The sequence below is a fragment of the Dipodomys ordii genome, unplaced genomic scaffold (assembly GCF_000151885.1).
Source record: "Dipodomys ordii isolate 6190 unplaced genomic scaffold, Dord_2.0 Scaffold11, whole genome shotgun sequence".
Classification (NCBI taxonomy): Eukaryota; Metazoa; Chordata; class Mammalia; order Rodentia; family Heteromyidae; genus Dipodomys; species Dipodomys ordii.
In genome coordinates, this window is record NW_012267227.1 from 8,132,795 (window position 1) to 8,153,614 (window position 20,820).

Sequence of the window (20,820 nt, forward strand, 5' to 3'; positions counted from 1 at the left end):
GAAGAAGAAGAAGAAGAAGAAGAAGAAGAGGAGGAGGAGGAGGAGGAAGAAGAAGAAGAAGAAGAAGAAGAAGAAGAAGAAGAAGAGGAGGAGGAGGAGGAGGAGGAGGAGGAGGAGGAGGAAGAGGAAGAAGAGGAAGAGGAAGAGGAAGAGGAGGAAGAAGAAGAAGAAGAAATATTATTATTATCTTGCTTGGGATCACAAATAAAGAACTAGAAGTGCCAAAACTAGACACTGGCAGCCCATCAATCAGCCAAACTGATTTAACACTGATCCTTCACATTTTGCTCTATTCGTTTTCATAATACACTGCAGAGCTAGGGAAATTTTTCTACAATCTCGCACCATCCTCATTCATTAACTGCACATCCTCTTGTTTTCTAGTCTCCCAATCCTCCTGAATATGACAGAAAAATTTAGGGCAGTTCTTTGAGTTGGGAAATACTAAGGGGATGAAAACATACTATCCTAAGATTCACAGCATTTGAGTTCTAGGCCAGTAAGTGATTAATTAGTCCTATAGTCTAGCCAAATCTCATGTGTTACTTTGTTCAGATAATACAAAGCAGAACCTGGCCAAATCTCAAACGCTCCAGTCTCTTCTTCCTCACCTATAAAATAAAGGGACTTGATGTAAATGATAACTAACATACCTCTCAGCTTTGAAAATTTTGTGATAGTACCCAAACTACAAGTGAAGGCTGGTTATTTCTAAAGTACCAACACAATAGTCACATATAACTTGAAAACTGCTCATGGTTAAAATGCCAACTGTGGTCACTGATGGTACTTCTAAAAGTAATTCCTGCTGACGGGTTTCCTACTAACAAACTCAATTTTACCTTTTAAATAAAGGAGTGAAAAACGTCTTTACAAAGCAAGTGTCAACAGGAAAACTTCTCTTATTTCTGTGAACCCCTATCTCAGATGCAAACCACAGATGTTTCATTTTAGAGCTTGGCCTAGGCTGGGTAACACAGGTCAAGGGAACGAACACACACACACACACGCACACGCACACGCACACACACACACACACACACGAAATATCCACAGACTCAAATGATCAGACAACATCTCAGTAATAGAATTTGTAAGTCAGAAAATACAACCATCAAAATGGATATTATTAGCTAGGTGGAGATAGTTTCATTTGGTGTATTAATAAATTACACACTTCATAAATATTGTTATATTCCATCTTTATTAAAACTCAAAATGTTATGTAAAAATATTACCATAATCTTAGAGACAAAAACCCAGAAACTCAAACACGTGAAGTAAATGACATCACACTGAAGGCTTCCAAAGCCCACCACCTTTCTTCACTTTCTTTTCAGTACTGGGGGTTTAATTCAGGTCCTCTAGCTTTGTAATCCAGTTAGTACTTGAACCACACCTCTAGTTCTTCTTGTTTCTTTATCCCTTTATCTCTACCACCCAAGTAGCTGAGATTACAGCTGTGTACCACCACTCCTGGCCCAAAGCCTATAATATTAAATAAAATGTTGCTCTCTAAGTAGAAACCTCATCAATCAGAATAAATTTGTAAGCACAGAAGTCTTATTACATTAATAGTACCACCAGTTACTTCAAGGCTCATAATCTTACATCAAAATTCGTTCCTCCTTCAACCTATAAAACCTGTCTAATAAGTCTAATGATTATTTCTCAATTAGTATTTAGCAAATACACCCATTATATATAAAGCACTACATTATGAAAAAAGACAAAAAGCTTTTATATCAACATTTGGCAAGAAGAAACTTGTTATCACAAGAACAAAATAAAATAATAAAAAAGTAGATAAATAAAAGGGAAGGGAAATTGATTTTACTTATATTCCTTATAATTATACATCTATGGGGGGGGGGGCTGAACTCGGCCTGGGCACTGTCCCTCAGCTCTTCAGCTCAAGGCTTGTGCTCTACTACTTAAGCCATAGCACCACTTCTGGCTTTTTCTGTTTATGTGCTGCTGAGGAAATCAAACCCAGGGCCTCATGCATGCAAGGCAAGCGCTCTACCACTGAACCACCAGCCCAGCCCCTCTTTATAATTCTAAAAGAAAAAAAGTTCAAATCAGCAAATAATTCTCATCTGTTACACTTAAAGTGCAGCACATTTCAATATATACATATATATATATACATACTTATGTATGTATATATACATTTATATGTATGTATACACACGTGTGTGTGTGTATGTGTGTGTGTGTGTGTATCCAAGACAAAGAAATATTTTTCTGTGTGTGCCAGTCCTGGGGCTTAAACTCAGGGCCTGGGCACTGTCCCTGAGCTTCTTTTTGCTCAAATCCAGTACTCTACCACAGTTCTACTTCTAACTTTTTTTGAGAAGTTTATTGGAGATAAGAGTCTAGTAGACTTTTCTGCTAGGGCTGGCTTGAAACCTCAATCCTCAGCCTCCTGAGTAGCTAGGATTATAGGTGTGACCACTAGTGCCTGGCTTCAAATGATGTTCTTATTAATAACAATCATATATGCTTATAATTATGAAAATGGCTAAGATGGTATGTAGTCTTTAGAGATAAAACCTTAAGAAATTAATAATCTTCCTAGAATGGACATTTGAAGGTAACTACAATGTCTTTCTGGGTGAAAGGGATTAAGAGGAAAAACTTTTTGAAACTGGATCCAGATTTTTAGTTTAAAAAAATTATATAAGCCTCAAACAGCAAAGTAATTTCTTTTTTCTTTTCTTTTCTTTTTTTTGGGGCCCGGTAGTGGGGCCTGGGCCTGGGCGCTGTCCCTCAGCTATGCAGCTCAAGGCTAGTGCTCTACCACTTGAGCCACAGCACCACTTTCGGCTTTTTAATTTTTTCTTATGTGGTGCTGAGGAATCAAACCCAGGGCCTCAGGCATGCAAGGCAAGCACTCTACCACTGAGCCACCTTCCCAGCAGCAAAGTAATTTCTTAGATAGTTCACTAACCCATCTTAGCTTCCAATTTTGACAAGGATACAAGAGAGAAATTAAGGGAAGAGAGATTTCAATGGAAAGAAAACTGAGGAAATATAGCACTTAATCCTCACTCTATTGAAAATCTCAATGGACAGGAAGGAGGAAGCTGAGAGAATACAGAGATTCAGTCAGCTGGCGAATTTTTAAAGTAGAAAACAAATTTACTACAGAACCAATGTAACTTTTCATTATACAATCTACACTCAAACAATAAACTAAGAGTAAAAGACACATGACACATCAGACCTAGGGATCAAATAGCAGCAAGAAAAGCCAAATTTTCTTTGGATACCATCTGGAGGCAAACTTAATTTCAAGATCATGAATTGCATGTGTTGATGTACATTATTACTATGCTCTTTTCTCCTAAAATCCCACATAGTACTTGGGTAGGAAAAAACAAATTAAAGGGAAATAAATATAAACTACAAAGGCAGCACGTAATGCACTTTTAAGAAAGCACACGTTATTACAGCACAGAACTCAAGCCAGTGCAACAGAATACTATAATATTAATAAACAGTATATTGTTAATTCCTTAGACATAAAGCTGCTACTTCCAGAATCTAAACAGAAAACCTCTCTTTTTCTTTTTTTGTCGGGTGTGGGGCCTGAACTCTGGTCCTGGGTACTGTCCCTCAGCTCTTCAGCTCAAGGCTAGCACTCTACTACTTGAGCCTCAGTGCCACTTCCGGCTTTTTCTGCTTATGTGGTGCTGAGGAATCGAACCCAGGGCCTCATGCATGCAAGGCAAGCACTCTACCACTGAGCCACCTTCCTAGCCCTTCTCTCTTATTCTTTTTTTTTTTTTTGGTCGGCCGTGGGGCTTGAACTCTGGGCCTAGGCGCTGTCCTTCAGCTCAAGGCGAGTGCTCTACCACTTGAGCTACAGTGCCACTTCCGGTTTTCTGGTGGTTTATTGGAGATAGGAGTCTCACGGTCTCTCCTGCCTGGGCTGGCTTTGAACCGCGATCCTCAGATCTCAGCCTCCTGAGTAGATAGGATTACAGGTGTGAGCCACCAGCGCCCGGCTTCTCTCTTATTCTTATTCACAGCATTCCTCAAAGACTCAGAAACTATTTTAAAGGTATAATGTTGGACATCAACTATGCCAAAGATAAAATAGTATCTCCAGAACTGACACCAAAATCTAAAGCACAAAGCTCTTTAACACGTAGTTCTCTTGGCCACTGATTCACAAAGAAAAACACAAAACTCCATATTAACTAGCTATAATTTGCTTCTAATATTTTTTTTGGGGGGGGGACCACAGTCCTGAGGCTTGAACTCAAGACCTGGGCACTGTCCCTGAGCCTCTTTGTGCTCAAGGCTAGCCACAACATCACTTCTGGCTTTTTCTAAGTAGTTTATTACAGAGAAGAGTCTCATGGACTTTTCTGCCCAGGCTGGCTTCAAACTGTGATCCTCAGAGCTCAGCCTCCTAAATAGCAAGAATTACAGGCATAAGCCACCCAGGGCCCAGTTCCTCTAATTTTTTTAAAATTCCAGATTCTATCTCATTCTTTCCTAACATAATTAAAATAACCACAGGTTATAGCCTACTACCACAGGTAAATCTCTTCTTTTAAGAAGTACTATGATATATAGATAGCATTTTTCAATGCAAAAGAGTATAATAAATCCACACTGAGACCAAGAGCTGCATCATACATTCAGTTTCCTTCTACGTCTTATCCCAATGTGCTTCTTGGCTTATGCACCCATAAATTCTATGCTTATGGGTCTTCTCCTGGTTAATAATAATTAATAATAATTTAATAATAATGTTTCGTTATTATTTTAAAGTATATTATTTTTAGAGAAGCATTTCTTAACCAGTTTACTGATGCGTCTTAGAAGTGTTTTATCTCAAATCTTTCATTGAATAATACTCCATTTCCAAGTCTCATTTTTGGACAAGTCTTTGGAAATTTGTTTTTTGATACCAGTACTCAGGGCCTCGGCAATGAGCAATGTCCCTGAGCTTTTATGCTTTTTTATCATATCACTTGAGCCACAGTTCTACTTCCAGATCCTTTGGCAGTAAATTGGAGATAATAAGTCTCCCAGACTTTCCTGTGTGGGCTGGCTTCCAAACACAATCCTCAAGTCTCAGCCTCCTGAGTGGCTAGGATTATAAGCCTAAACAACTGGCACCTGGGTGGGAAGTTTTTTGTTTTGTTTTGCTTTGTTTTGTTTTGTCATTCATGGAGCCTGAACTCAGGGCTTGGGTGCTCCCTGAGCTTTTGTGCTCAAGGCTCATGCTCTACCACTCTGAGCCACAGCTTCACTTCTGGTTTTCTGGTGGTTAAATGGAGATAAGAATCTCATAGAGTTTCCTGCCCAGGCTGGCCGTGAATGGAGCCTCAGATCTCAGCCCCTTGAGTAGCTAGAATTATAGGTATAAGCCAGCAGCACCCAGCAAATTTATTTTTTTTTTTACAATAAAAGGAGCATACCTTTAGATCTCTCAGTGTGCAGAACATTAAGTTACTATTATTTTCTATTAATTGTGAACCAAGCAATATCATCTCCCATGTCTGTCATGCTTGACATGCTTTCAAGAGATGTGACTATACAGATCCTAATATACATATCTATTAGTCTATTGAGGCACAACTAGGAAAGGAGAGGCTGACAGGGGTTCATTAAAAGCCACTGCCATCTCTCAAAGCAAATGGACAACTCATGGAGAAACGTAACTATGTAAGCATGAAGAGCAGTCCATAGTCTATGTGGTGAGGAACACTGATCCTTCCAGTTTTAGAGAAGTGCTTTAGTAAGTCCAGGTGCCAAAGTAATACTAACAATTTTTTCCTTTAAACATTGGAAATATAATAAATTGTGAATGTACAATCGTTTATACAAGAATTAAACCTACTATGAATGTAAAGGGTGGTTTATCGTATTTCCATAGAAATCTGTTACTTTTCATTTCTCTTCAAATATAGAGTGAAAGGAGGTACTTAATAAGGCAAATTATCTTTACAATTCTAATTAAGGGTTGAAAGAAAACTTACTCTAGATGAATCATAGGAGGGGCTTGGTTGACCACTTGTTCCCCAAGATGTGGTACCTCCACGTTCATCTATACCTAAGAAAAGAAGACAATGATGGTGTAAATCTTCTCAAGATATTTTGGCGTATGCTTTTGAATAAGTACAACAGAGAATACACAATTCAGAAGATCACATGTGCATCTTTGCAGGACTATCAGTTGCCTCAGAAATCTCTGTAAGTTAATCCAAAGTATCTTACAGGACTCTACAAGCAGTAATATACATATGTCATCAAATTTCAAAACTGAAATATTTCTTTGGAGATTTTTAAATGGCATATATGGGCCGGAAAGGTGGCTCAGTAATAGAGTGCTTGCCTTGAATGAATGAGGTCCTGGGTTCGATTCCTCAGCACCATATAAGCAAAAAAAGCTGGAAGTGGTGCTGATTCCTCAGCACCATATAAGCAAAAAAAGCTGGAAGTAGTGCTGTGGCTCAAGTGGTAGAGCGCTAGCCTTGAGCTGAAGAGCTGAGGGACGGAGCCCAGGCCCAGAGTCCAAGTCCCACAACCAACCAAAAAGAAAAAAGACAAAAAGACATATAATCAAGTTATCTCCATCTCTGTTCCCCTCCACTGCTTTTTGTTGTCAGCTAAGGGAATTGAACTCAGGGCCTGGATTGACCCTGAGCTCTTTTGCTCAAGGCTAGCACTCTATCACTTACAGCTACAGCTCCACTGGTGGTTTTAGAGTGGTTGGTGGTGTTAGAGTGGTTAACTGGAGATAAGAATCTTAAGACTTTTCTGCCTCAAACCACGATCCTCAGATTCTAGCCTACTGAATAGCTAGGATTATAGGTGTGAGCCACTAGTACCCAATACCCACTGCTATTTTTTAATGAGTACATGAAACTCAAACTTTATCTAGTTTAGTACTGTCCACAAGAAGAACTCAGTTCCATAAAAAACAAAAGCTAGTCAAACAACCATTCAATTTACTTTTTTTTTTGCGGGGGGGGGGGGGGGGGGGGGAATGCTGGTCATGGGGCCTGAACTCTAGAGCCACAGCGCCACTTCCAGCTTTTTCTGCTTATGTGGTGCTGAGGAATCGAACCCAGCACGTCATGCATGCAAGGCAAGCACTCTACTGCTGAGCCACCTTCCCAGCCATCAATTTACTTTTAAACAATGTTATCTATCAGATCATGGATTAAATATTCTTCAACCAAAACAAACCATATAATTTCAACATTGGTTACATCAAAACAATATCACAATTCATTCTATAGCAATTATGTGGGTTAACGCTTCAGTCTCATCTAAATACAATCTGATTGCAAAGAAGATCCACTCTTAAAAGGTTGCAAAGGGAAACAAAGAAGAAAGATTATTAACCACTAGCAACAATGCACTTCATTGGGTCCTTTACTATACCTTCTGAAGATTGGGTGGGAAGGGATGGAGTTCTCACAATCCAATCATTTTACCTTTTCTGGTTCTGTTCCATTTCTTCTACCTTTTCTATGAGGAAGACTCCAATCTTTTCCACTTATGATTCCTAGGAAAGCATGTTGTTCCCACCCCTTCTGAACTTCTATTGCCTTTGCTTCATTTGTATGTGAGAAAACCTAGATATTACACTTACACCGACACCGCCCTGCTAAGTTCTGCACTCCTTCAGAATATTCTTGGAAGTAGTCTATGATTTATGTGAGAATGTGGTGTGTGCCATCAATTTTTCAGTAACTTGCTAGGATTCCCAATGTTCTTTTATTGCCAAGTGAATGGATGGATGACAAAAAAAAAAAAAAAAAACACCTAAGGAGAGAGGGTATCCAGTTAAAAATACATATTAAAATAGGATCCAAAGCAGAATGTATTTTAATTGTTTTCTTTATTTTAAAGGGCTAATAAGACAGATGATACAAATTAATAAGCACTCTGTCACTCAACCCCAGTCAACTGCAATTTGAAAAATATTTAATAGAATACACTATAAATAAAATTTATATCTTTTATTATAGTATATTGATATAATTGTTCTATTTTATTATTAGCTATTACTAATCTTACTGAGTGTAACATATTCAATTTGCCATAGGTATGCCTGTATAGGGGAAAAAATTACACACACACACACACACACACACACACACACACATACACACACACACACACACACTCTTGATCTGGTACTATCTTCAGTTTTAATGACTGGGGTCCTTGGAATGTGCCCCCCCCACACACACACAGAAGATCTAGTTTACAAATAATATTCTACCAGCTCTGAAAGCACAGAGGTTGTACAAAAATATGCAAAGTTTTGTTTATTCTCAGAATTCTTATAAGGCCTATTAGAGACCTTTAAAGGAAAGACTACAGGTATGTAAAGTATGTAAAAAACAGTGCGATTGCTTCTCCAGTATCACGAGTTACCTGTAAGCTATTTTCGAAAGCATGTTCTTTGCAGTCAGCATTGTAGAAGCTATGATTTTTCTGAGATTTAACCAAAGACAATTAACTCACAAATCTACTAACATATACATAAGCTTATTGGGAAGTATGGCACATGTGGATGAACATCAGCCAAACAAGTGTGAGGCTCTGAGTTCAAACACCAGTACTAACAATTAACTAATTAATTGATGAATTAATAATTATTTGATTATTTCACATAATAGTAACTAGATGAATCTTGTCCTAATGAAAATAATCAATTTATTCTCTTAATAACTGAATCTTTAGCAGATGATGGACAAATCTAAGATGCCTTCCAAGTTAAATACATTGTAAAAGGAAATACAAAAATAAAAATGGTTAAAAATAAAATAAAAATGGTGCTAATTACAGGTAACTTCTCAGTCAACAAAGCCAGATACTCAATTTTCATCAAGTGATCCTTAATTCCTTCATTTATGAAGAAAGATTAAACAAAATGATAATTAAATAACTGGGTCACCAGCTAACTACCAATGCCTCTGCTACTGGAAGTGCAAGGGACCCAAAGGATTCTATAGAATCACAAGGATCTGGCCTGGTTTAACCTCTGAGCTCTGTGGTTTTATTGTTAACATATCCAAACTGAGTAAAAGGTCGTGGCTGGCACTGACAAAGGATAGAGTCATAGTTTTGTATCAATGACTTCTTTTTGCTGAAGACAATGGCTACACAAACACAGAAATGTAACAGGAATAATAAATCTTCCAAAGCTTCATCCATAAGACCAAAATAAACAGAAATAGGTTAAACCAAAATATAAATTTAGTACAAACTGATCAAACACGGAAAAACAAGAAAATACACTAATATTCCAATAAAATGATGGGAGCAATAGTGTTCTGTTTAGATATCCCTGAGAATAAACTATTCCCACATATTTTCTTTCATCCCCATTTCTACTACATATATGTCAATTCAGCAATTTTAGAGAAGCTCAATTCCTTAATTCACAGATCTAAAAGATGGATAATAAGAAAAATATTAGTGGACTGGGAAGGTGGCTCAGTGGTAGAATGCTTGCCTTGCATACATGAGGTCCTGGGTTCAATTCCTCAGCACCACATAAGCAGAAAAAGCCAGAAGTGGCAGTGTGGCTCAAGTGGTAGAGTGCAAGCCTTGAGCTGAAGAGCTCAGGGACAGTGCCCAGGCCCAGAGTTCAGGCCCCACGACTGACAAAAAAAAAAAGAAAACAAAAGAAAAATATTAGTAATTATCAAGTGGAGAAATTTTGAATTTTATTTCACTTTAACAACTTTTATACTTTTATTCAGTAGCTAAATCATGTAATAAATAATTTAGCTCACAATAAAACATAAATGTTGCTTTCATTTTTAAATCTTATATATACAGAACTGCTTAGTACCTTCTTTCACTGCTTGAAACCAGTTATTCAAAATTTAATGTAAAAAATGTAAAATTTTTATCTGATTTTCCCATTTAAAAAGCAAGCTATTGGGCTGGGAATGTGGCTTAGTGGTAGAGAGGTTGCCTTGCATGCATGAGGCCCTGGGTTCGATTCCTCAGCACCACATAAGCAGAAAAAGCCGGAAGTGGTGCGGTGGCTCAAGTGGTAGGGTGCTAGCCTTGAGCTGAAGAGCTGAGGGACAGTGCCAGGTTTCAGAGCTCAGACCCCACAACTGACTCACACAAAAAAAGCTATTTTGACTTATTTTCCAGTTAGTGAACATTAAACTTTAGGCCTTGTTTTTAAAAACAATGGTTTATGAATTTGATGAAAGCGATCAGCCACCTTTCACAAAAACATTTAATAAGTAAAATAAATCAGAAATTATTATATACACAGGCACATCCCGAAGAGAGAACCTTTTTCTTCTCTTGGAAAAGGAATAAAAGATGAAGCCACATCTTCAAGATTGACTCTTAAAGGTAAACTTCTTGGCCAAGTCCATTATCTGATATTATTCCTTTCCCATGACAACTCAGATGTAGTCTACTTGCTTCCATGTCCATGCCAACACTATTGATTTTGACTGAAGTACTCTCTAAACTCCATCCTAAAACTACCTCACACCTTCTACTCCACTCCTTCCCCTTCTATTCCACTCTATTCCCCTTCTCACAGCTTCTATGCCACTCCTTCACATGAGCATAGATGTTATAGGCTTTTCTAGATTTTTGTCCGTTAGCAAAAACTGGAAATAAATATTTTTGGAGGGGAATGATATTTTACAGCCCCACAAATAGGACCTGCAAACAAAACTGACTGACTAACCCTACAGAATTCAAGCACATAGGCATCTCTCCAGGTGTGGTGACGTTCACAGAACACCTGCCTGAGTTAAAAGGATGGCTCAGGTGCAAAGCTACAAACCATACAAACCATTTTCTTTCCTGCCACTTGCTACTACCAGACCTAGCATCAAAAACCCTGCCACTCTGAACTAAGACTAGGGTAAACTAGGAAGTATGGTTGGAACTGGGAAAATACTTGAGGTAAAAGTGCAGTTTCATAAGCCAAGAAACAATGAAAGGGAGGAAAAAAAGAGATACAAAGAAGAGAGTCCGGAGAGCAGCAATTAGATTATTCCTGCAGCAAAGACAATGAGAAAGCAAACAATACAGTCATACCTGAAAAGGTATCACTCATACATGAGACTCCTCTGTGGAAAAGGGACCTGGGAGACTGCACACACACCCTCCCTCTCCTTCCCCTGCTCTCTCATACTCAGCCTTTCTAACATTGAAACCACATTCTTATTCTAGCAAGTAAAATGTACTCCAAAAATATCAAATTCCAGCAGTTACAAATAAAAGAAAAATAATACACTTTGCAGGATTGCCATCTGCTATGTAGTGGGATTCAATAAATAATTTGGTAAAAGAAATCTGATTAGGAAAAACTGTATTAAATAACTAAAGCAATGAATGTGTGTCTTCAATAGTTTTATTCAATTTTATTTGTGGAATAACGATATTCTTTTAGATGAGACTCAAAAGGCTGCAATCAATTGTAAATTAATAGAGACCTAAAAACCTACCAGTAACACTTTTCATTGCATTTTTCAGCTTTTAGATATCCATAAAGTATGTCTAACAATCAATTTTCCAGAAATTCACTGTAATTCAGGATCAATTAGAATATAATAACAAGTTCTTTACTATGTTACATATTAATGAAAAGAAGCTAGAGAAATAATACCATAAGGTAATCTAGGAGATAAGCTGTCTTGTGTGAAATATGTAACATTTATTATAAGCTCTGTGTTTTGTTTTCTAACTAATATGAGCTTCTGTACAATGGGTTATCAAATAAAAGTCTACTTTTAAAAGAAAACAGCTGGTGGCTCATGCCTATAATCCTAGCTACTTAAAAGGCTGATACCTGGAAGATTGCAGTTTGAGGCCAGCCCACGCAGAAAAGCACTTTTTGAGACTCTTGTCTCCAAACTAACTAACTAAAACTAGGGATAGAGGAATGACTCAAGTGATAGAGAACCAACTGAATAAGTAAGCCAAACCAAGTTCAACAAGTAGAAGACCCTGATTTCAAACTCTAGTTCTTTAATAAAACAAAACAACACAAAATATAAGAAAATAAGACAGTAAAAAGAAGGAATTGACTTCTCCATTTAAAATACAAGTACAATTTTTGTTTGGCATTGTTGAGAATGAAAATTTATAAATATAGATTATCTGCCAAAGTCTTTAGGGCCAAAATACTAAACAATGGCTAATTTCATTAAGAAAGTAACATATTTGGAAATACTTTTCAGAGATTTTGCCATACTATTAATAGCCACATCATGCTTACATAAATACCATATAAAGATATAACTAAACAGGAAAATCTGACTTGATTTTTATTTTTTATTTTTATTTTTAATTTTTTTTTTGGTCGGTCGTGGGGCTTGAACTCTGGGCCTGGGCGCTGTCCCTCAGCTCTTCAGCTCAAGGTGAGCACTCTACCACTTGAGCTACAGCGCCACTTCCGGTTTTCTGGTGGTTCATTGGAGATAGGAGTCTCACAGTCTTTCCTGCCCAGGCTGGCTTTGAACCTCGATCCTCAGATCTCAGCCTCCTGAGTAGCTAGGATTACAGGCGTGAACCACCAGCCCCGGGCCCTGACTTGATTTTTAAAAAGAGTACAAAACCCAAAGGAAATTCAGTGTGTTTTTTTTTTTAAAAGAAAAAGACAAATCAGAGACTGACTAATGTCCAAGACCTGGAATTAGTAAATTCCCAATTGTCTAATAGAAACTGTTCTATAGGAAGATATTCCATTATGAAGTTCTCTCTGTGTGTCTGTGTCTGTGTCTGTCTCTGTCTCTGTGTCTCTGGGCCTGTGTGCCTGTATGCTTGTGTGTGTGTCTCTCTCCTCTCTACTAATCTAACAGTCAAGTTTTTGGGGGCAAAGAAGAACCCACAACTGCACTTGAGAAGCAATTTAACACTGCTCTGCGTCTCACTACCAATACCTATTTTCTTCCATGGAGATGGTAAGCCACAGTTAATTCTGTTAAATAATAATAATAATATTTGATGCCCCTCTTCTAAACTGAGTGGATCTTATCAAAACAAATTGCCAATGGGTACTGGTAGCTCATGCTCAGGAGGCTGAGATCTGAGAATCACAGTCCAAAGCCAGACCAGGCAGGAAAGTCCTTGAGACTCTTACCTCCAATAAACTACCAAAAAAACAGAAGTGGTGCTGTGGCTCAAGTGGCAGAGTATGAACTCACCTTGAGCTGAATAAAGGAATAAAGAGTTCTGGGACAGTGTCCAGGCTCAAAGATCAAGCCCCATGACCAAAAAAAAAAAAAAAATTATTTTCACAGCTTCTTAGTAGTACAACCATACCAGATTTACTTTGTAAACATTTCTAAAATCTGACTATTACTTATTTTTCCCTCTACCATCCCAGTTACCAACTTCTTCCTCCCCCACTAACAAGTTATAAAGTTCATTTTCAACATAATGTCTTGTACATCTCATTGTTACAATGGGTCAACCTGTATCCTTTTTTCAGCATTTTATTTCCCTTCCCCTTCCCAGATTTGAAAAATGTATATACAAGATGGAGGGCACCGGAATCAAATACAAGAAGAATATACAAAAGAAACAAACAACAACAACAAAAAAAAAATCACACAGTACATTATAAGTACATTGAAAACAACAGCAACAAAAATAAAACCTCTTGTGTCCCCTATCTTGGGGTTCATTTTGCTTAGCATCATCATATATGATCATATGTACATAGCTTTTGACCTTTTCTGCTTGTCTTAGACATACTAGTTATTGAATTCAGGGCCATGTGCTTGCTAACAGGCTTTCTTGCCCTGTTTGTTTGTTTTGTGTTTAATTTTCAGATAGGGCCTTTCTTCCTGACCAGGAATGTATCTTATTTAAAATCCACTTATGTTAGGCTTCCTATATATCCAGGATTACAAGTATGTGACACTAAGGCTCAGTTCTCAGTTGATAAGGGGTCTCCAGAACTTCTCTGCCTGGGTTGTCTTCCAGCCTTGAACTGCCATCCTCTGCTATTCTCAGCCTCCTAATCTAGGATTCCAGGCATGAGCCACTGACACTCAGCTCAACAATCTATTCTTTTTTTTTTTTTTTACATTTTAAATTATTATCTTTAAGTAGTTGTACAAAGAGGTTCCCATTCTACATATTGTGACTATGACATATTTTTTGGGGGGGGGTCCGGTCATGGGGCCTGAACTCTGGGCCTGGACGCTGTCCCTCAGCTCTTCAGCTCAAGGCTAGCACTCTACCACTTGAGCCACAGTGCCACTTCCGGCTTTTTTCTTATGTGGTGCTGAGGAATCGAACCCAGGGCCTCGAGCATGCAAGGAAAGTGCTCTACCACTGAGCCACCTTCCCAGCCCCTACTATGACATATTTTTAACATTATCAAATCGCCTCTAACCTGGGTCAGTGTCAAAGAGGATACCTTTTTCTTGTCCTTCATATACTCTTCACAGGAACTAGAGTGACTTTTTCAAAATTAAATGAGATTAATAAGTCAATCTGTATTAAATATAAACCAATGGCTGTTCAGCTCATTCAAGTCTAATTGAGTCTACTACAATGTTGTACAGGTACCCCACACACACATAATCACAAAATAATTAGAATCACGTAAAAGAAAACAGAGACTAGGATAGAAAAACATACTTGAATAGTGACTTTTCACCTCAAAAAAATTCACAAATATGAGATACATAAATTTATGAAATAAAGACTCTACTTGGGATAAATGTCTTTAAAACATATAGCTGTTTAAAGCAAAACAAAGTCTCTCATCAGAATTAAAATGTATTTAGATGTAAAGCACATGACAACTACAGCATAAAAGAAGGGAGTAAATAGACCCATAAGGTAAATAGACCTATAAGGTCGAAAGATTTCCACTTTTTATGTGAAGTAGTACAATTTTAACTCTAAATAGTCTGTGAGAAGTTAATGAAGTATTTTAACATCCCTGGAGAAGCTGCTGCCACCACACAACACACACACACACACACACACACACACACACACACACACGTACGCACGCACACACACACACACATACATACATAGGGTATTGCTAAGAAGCCATCTAATAAATTGAAATGGAGTCCTAAGAATATTCACGTTCAAAAGAAAGAACGGAGGTTCAGTTAGACAAAACACAGAACAAACAAAAATCAAATCAATTAGTGGGCTAAAATCCAACCATACAATAAAGCATTCCACTTTTGTCTAGGAAGGCAGGCACATAGACAATCAAAGATACCCTTCTTTCAGTGAGCACACACCTCATTGCTCTGTGGGCTCATAAAGTTCACGCTGCTGCTCTTCTTGAACAAGGCAATTGTATTTGGGTTTGGTAGTTAGAAAAGGAAGATGAAAACATCACAATTTCATTTCCACATTTAACAGAAAACATAGAATACTGTACCAATGTGAAAACTGCATACGAAGGTTTTTACTTTGTTTTTAATAGTACCCATTAGGATCATAAGTCAGTACCAATAAAACAGTTTCTGCATAACTATCAAGTACATTTTAGTGAATTTTTGCTGATTACCTAACACAATTTGCTATTTAAAAACAGCTGTGTGAGCAATTACTATTCTTAACTTAATTCCACAAACAATTCTATTCATTTCCTGTAATGAGGCCCATGTACTCCCTGCGTTCAAGTCTTAGGCCATTAATTCCTATAATGGCAACACACTCTGCTCTCCAGAGGAACGCCATAATATTTTCCTTTCATATTTTTCCTTTATTAAAAAATCTCTTCCTTTAACCCCTTTGAACTACCACTCATTTCTTTCCCTACTGACAGAAGAATACTTTACAGCCATCACATTCATTCCTGGACATTCACACATTAATTGATCTCTTGCTATCTAGTTCTTCCATGCCACACCACAAACCTGAATGCCAGGCACGCAGCAGGCTCTTGGCAAACATTTGTTCAGAGGTTAAAACTGAACTCTTTAAGGTTGCTAACGGCACTGGAATCATAAAATAAACTGGATGCCCTCTTAAGTCTTTATTTCTTAGGTCTCTATAGCAAAGGTCAGCAAACTTTTGCAATAAACAGCTAAATAGCAAAATACTTTTTTAGGTGACTGGGGGCCAACTGCTCTCCAATGGTCCCTTAACTCTTCTACTCTAGCACAAAAGCAGCCACAGGCGATATATAAACAAACAGATACAGCTGAGATCAAATTAATTTTATTTAGGAAAGCAGCAATCAGCCAGAGGGCCTTATTTTGCCCACTCCCATTCTACAGCCTAAGACTTGTCTCTAAAAAGATTTGCTAACTTTTTTTTTCTTCGTTCCCTTTTTTTTTTTTTTTTTGGCTGTGGGGCTTGAACTCTGGGCCTGGGCACTGTCCCTCAGCTCTTCAGCTCAAGGCTAGCACTCTATCACTTGAGCACAGCGCCACTTCCAGTTTTCTAGTGGTTAATTAGAAATAAAAATTTCATGGGACTTTCCTGCCTGGGCTGGCTTTGAACCATGACCCTCAGATCTCAGCTGCCTAAGTAGCTAGGATTATAGGCATGAGCCACTGGCGACCAGCTGCTGATTTAACTTTTAAGCTTTCTCATCCTATCTCCTTATCAGGTCTTCTGCTGGAGAAAATCCTTCTTAAAATGAAACTACTAAAAATGGTCCAACACCACCAAAACATTAAAATCACAATATGGAAAAGATATCTGGATTCCTATGTACACTCCAACATTAACACAACACAGAGGCAGAATCAAAGTTGGAGGTATAGCTCAGTGGTAAAGCATTTGCTTAGCCAAGTGCAAATGTCTAGACTCAATCCTCACCACTTCCCACCCTCCAAAAGTGAAAACACACATCTTTTCATGGATAAAGAGAAAATATGATCTGTATAGACACTGGAATATTATCAGACCTTTAAAAAGAAGGAAACCCGGGCTGGGAAGGTGGCTCAGTGGTAGAGTGCTTGCCTCTCATGCATAAGTCCCTTGGTTCAATTCCTCAGCACCACATAAACAGAAAAATCCGGAAGTGGCGCTGTGGCTCAAGTAGTAAGTAGAGCTCTAGCCTTGAGCTGAAAAGCTGAGGGACAGTGCCCACACCCAGAGTTCAAGCCCTGCAACCAACCAAAAAAAAAAAGAGAAAGAGGGGCTGGGAAGGTGGCTCAATGGTAGAGCGCTTGCCTTGCATGCCTGATTCCTCAGCACCACATAAGCAAAAAGAAAAAAGCCAGAAGTGGTGCTGTGGCAGAGTGGTAGAGCATTAGCCTTGAGCTGAAAAGCTGAGGGACAGCGCCCAGGCCCAGAGTTCAGGCCCCACGACCGGACCCAAAATAAAAAAATAGAGAGAGAAAGAGAGAAGGAAACCCCACCATAAAACAGCAGGACATTTGCTTAAGTGAAATAAGACAACTATGATTCGGCTTACATGAACTATCCATTGGAAAGAGTAGGATGGTGGTCGCTAAGGAAAAGGAGGAATGAGAAATGGAGATCTACTAGTTTCAAAGGTTAAGATGACTGGAGTTCTACACTACACAACTTTATACTTACAGTTAAGAATAATGTGTTGAAGTAACAAAGTAACTACTCCCAAACTTAATTAATAAATTACTAAATGGGCAAGGGAGCTAAGGAGAGATTTCTCAAAAGAAGAGATAAGAATGGCAAAGAAAGGGCTGGGAAGGTGGCTTAGTGGTAGAGTGCTTGCCTTGCATGAATGAGGCCCTGGGTTCGATTGCTCAGCACCACATAAGCAAAAAGAAAAAAGCCAGAAGTGGCGCTGTGGCTCAAGTGGTGGAGCACTAGCCTTGAGCTGAAGAGCTGAGGGACAGCGCCCAGGCCCAGAGTTCAGGCCCCATAACCGGACCCAAAAAAAAAAATAAGAAGAAGAATGGTAAAGAAACACATGAGGAAATGCTAATAATCCCTGGTCCAAAAGGAAATGCAACTCAAAACTACCTTGATACCATCTTACCCCAGTTAGACTCGCCAACATCTTGAAATCTAGTAACAACAAATGCTGGCAGGGATGTGGAGAAAAAGAAACCCTACTGAAGTGCTAGCAGGAATGTAATCTAGTGCAACCTCTGGAAAGCAGTCTGGGGTTTCCTAAAAAAAACTAAAGGTAGACCTTCCCTACGACACAGACATACCACTCTTCAGCATCTACCCTGAGGATCATGAGCCAGGATAACACCTTCACATCCATGTTCACTGCGGCACTTTTCATAATAGACAAGATATGGAAACAACCCAGATGGCCCACAATACATGAGTGGATCCCAAAATGTACCTATATACAATGGAATTTTACATAGCCATTAGACAGAATAATGTCATTTGCAGGGAAATTGATGGAACTAGAAGAAATCATGTTAAGTTAGGTAAGCCAAGATCAGAGAGACAAGCAGCACATGTTCTCCAATATGCAGATGCTAGACTTAAAACGCACTGAGATGTGACAAATTACACAGGATTCTATATACTCACCTACAGTGAGAACAAGAGGATAGTCTTAGGAGAGAATCACAAAGGTGCAATACCCACGCACCTCTTGATATGCATACAAAAAATATACACTCTAAAATAAATATGGAAACAAGGGACTTTCATATTAATTAGGTTTTTCGTGTTTTTTTTCTTTTTTAATGACTGTATTCTTTACCTTATATACAGTGTATTCACGTGCACATGTGCAGGAGGGTGGGAGGAGGGCACAGAATCAGAGGAAAAAATGTAGAAAAAGTGCAGCCGTGGAGCAAGCTGGCTACACTACTCATTGATGAAAGTGAACCATGCCACTCATGGGTGGAGAGGGAGTGAATGGGAGAGAATGAGGGAACAGATAACACTATGTGAAAGGCAATGTACTTAATAGCTGTTGTATGTAAAGCCAACGACACTGTATATCACCTCTAAAACAACAATAAAGTAAATTTTTAAAAAGGATGTAAAGTTTTTATTAGCTTAGTTACAGAGGAAGATTTCATTGTTACATTTCCACACGTTTTCAATATATTCCCACCAATCTCATCGCTTTTATCACTGTCCCATCATCCCAGTATCCATTAAAATTTTAAGAGGTAAACATCTTACTATATGTTCTGATCATAAAAATCTTTATCAAGAACTTAAAAAGCAGAATCATAGCTGGGTGCCGGTGGCTCATGCCTGTAATTCTAGTTAATCAGGAGGCTGAGATCTGAGGATCATGGTTCAAAGCCAGCACAGGCAGGAAAGTTCGTGAGACTCTTATCTCCAATAAAACCACTAGAAAACTGGAAGTGGCGCTGTGGCTCAAGCAGTAAGCGCTCACCTTGAGCTGAAGGACAGGGCCCAGACCCAGAGTTTAAACCCTACAACCGAAAAAACAAAACAAAACAAAAACAAACAAACAAAAAACAGAATCACAATAAAGAAGAACCATCTGAAAGTTTTTCTCTAATTTTTACATAACTAAAGCTCTATAAACAAGTTATATATAAGCTTATTAGCATCATTTTGAATTCAGTGATTTAGGAAATCAGAACTTCAGACATAAAACTGAAACCCATTTAAAGATATTGAAGCACAAATTTAAGCGGAATGGAAAAGAATAGTGATATTTAAAAGCTACCATAATTTTCTGAATACCAAAATGCCACTTAGAAGAATTAGTTTATCTCTTCAAGTAAAAGGTTGAAAAATCATGGCTTAAAAGGCAGAAAAAAAATTATATTGGACTAAACCTCTTGAAAATAAAAATCGTCAACTGTTGAGAAAAAAAATTTTAAGCTCTGTAAGTAAGGTGATATAACTCACAACTGTAATCCTAGCTGCTCAGGAGAACTGGATGGTCCTGATCCAAAGCAAACAAGAACAGAAAAGTCCGTAAGACTCCATGTCTATGTAATTAGTTAAAAAGGTGCTTTGGAGGCATGATTTAAGTGGTAGAGCACCAGACATCAGCAAGAAAATGGAGTATGAGGACCTGGAATTTAAGCCCCAATACTGGCACAAAAATCAAACAATTTAAAGAGAAAGGAACATTTTTAAAAAGAACAGGCAAAAACTAGAAAAGAATTTATGGGAACAAAACAAACCCAGGTCCATAGATATAGCTGCAATCTATATGGTTTGTCCAATTAGTGCACTTCACAGGTCAACAAGGGATGTTGTTCCTGGACAATCTTAAAAGCAAGAAAACGGAAGGGGGCTGCCGGTGTGGCTGAAATTGTAGGGGAGGGGAGGACATAGAAAGTGTAAGTCCATAGCTGCAGGAGATCCAAAAATACACATTTAGCTTCCTCTCAAATCCTTGGCCAAACCTGGAACAATATAAATATGGGCGCTAATACAAGAACCAGTGGGAAGCAACAGCTGGAAGGCTAGAGTAACTAAGCACAGAGTCCAGCTGCTAGATGCCAAAGAAGACACAAATTAGAGGGGCCTTGCAAATAATTTGGGCTTCTGCAGAACTGTCTTACCAAAGCACAAACCCAAGCCTGAAAATCACCAACCAATAAATGTAACTACTTACCAGGACAAAAACAAAACTGTACAGAAATTAATAGACATCAAAACCTCTCCAACACATCTTCATTTTCAAACATGAATAAAGAACTACTAAACGTGTAGAGTAATAAAACTGTGACATAAGTTTATATGCAAATATACCCTAGCTTAACACCAATTCTGGAATTAGCAGGAAATGATGGGGGAGTACAGATGAAACATGAATAAAGAATTATTAGATGTGTGGAGAAATAAAAATGTGGCATCAGTTAATATGCAAACATACCCTTAGAATAACACTAATTCTGGAATAAGCAGGAAAGGATGGGGGATTGCAAAGCAGTAATGGTGTTTGAACTAGCCTAA

The 20,820-nt window shown here is 38.3% G+C and overlaps 1 protein-coding gene across 5 annotated transcripts in view; it reads right to left on the reverse strand.

The window, feature by feature from the left end:
- Tcf12 (transcription factor 12) overlaps positions 1–20,820 on the reverse strand; it is a 280,237-nt gene that overhangs the window by 183,068 nt on the left and 76,349 nt on the right. For all 5 annotated transcript variants that reach the window (XM_013010144.1, XM_013010143.1, XM_013010141.1 and 2 more), the window contains exon 3: positions 6,003–6,076. In XM_013010144.1, the coding sequence (XP_012865598.1) occupies positions 6,003–6,076 (74 nt within the window). The remainder of the gene's footprint in view (positions 1–6,002; positions 6,077–20,820) is intronic.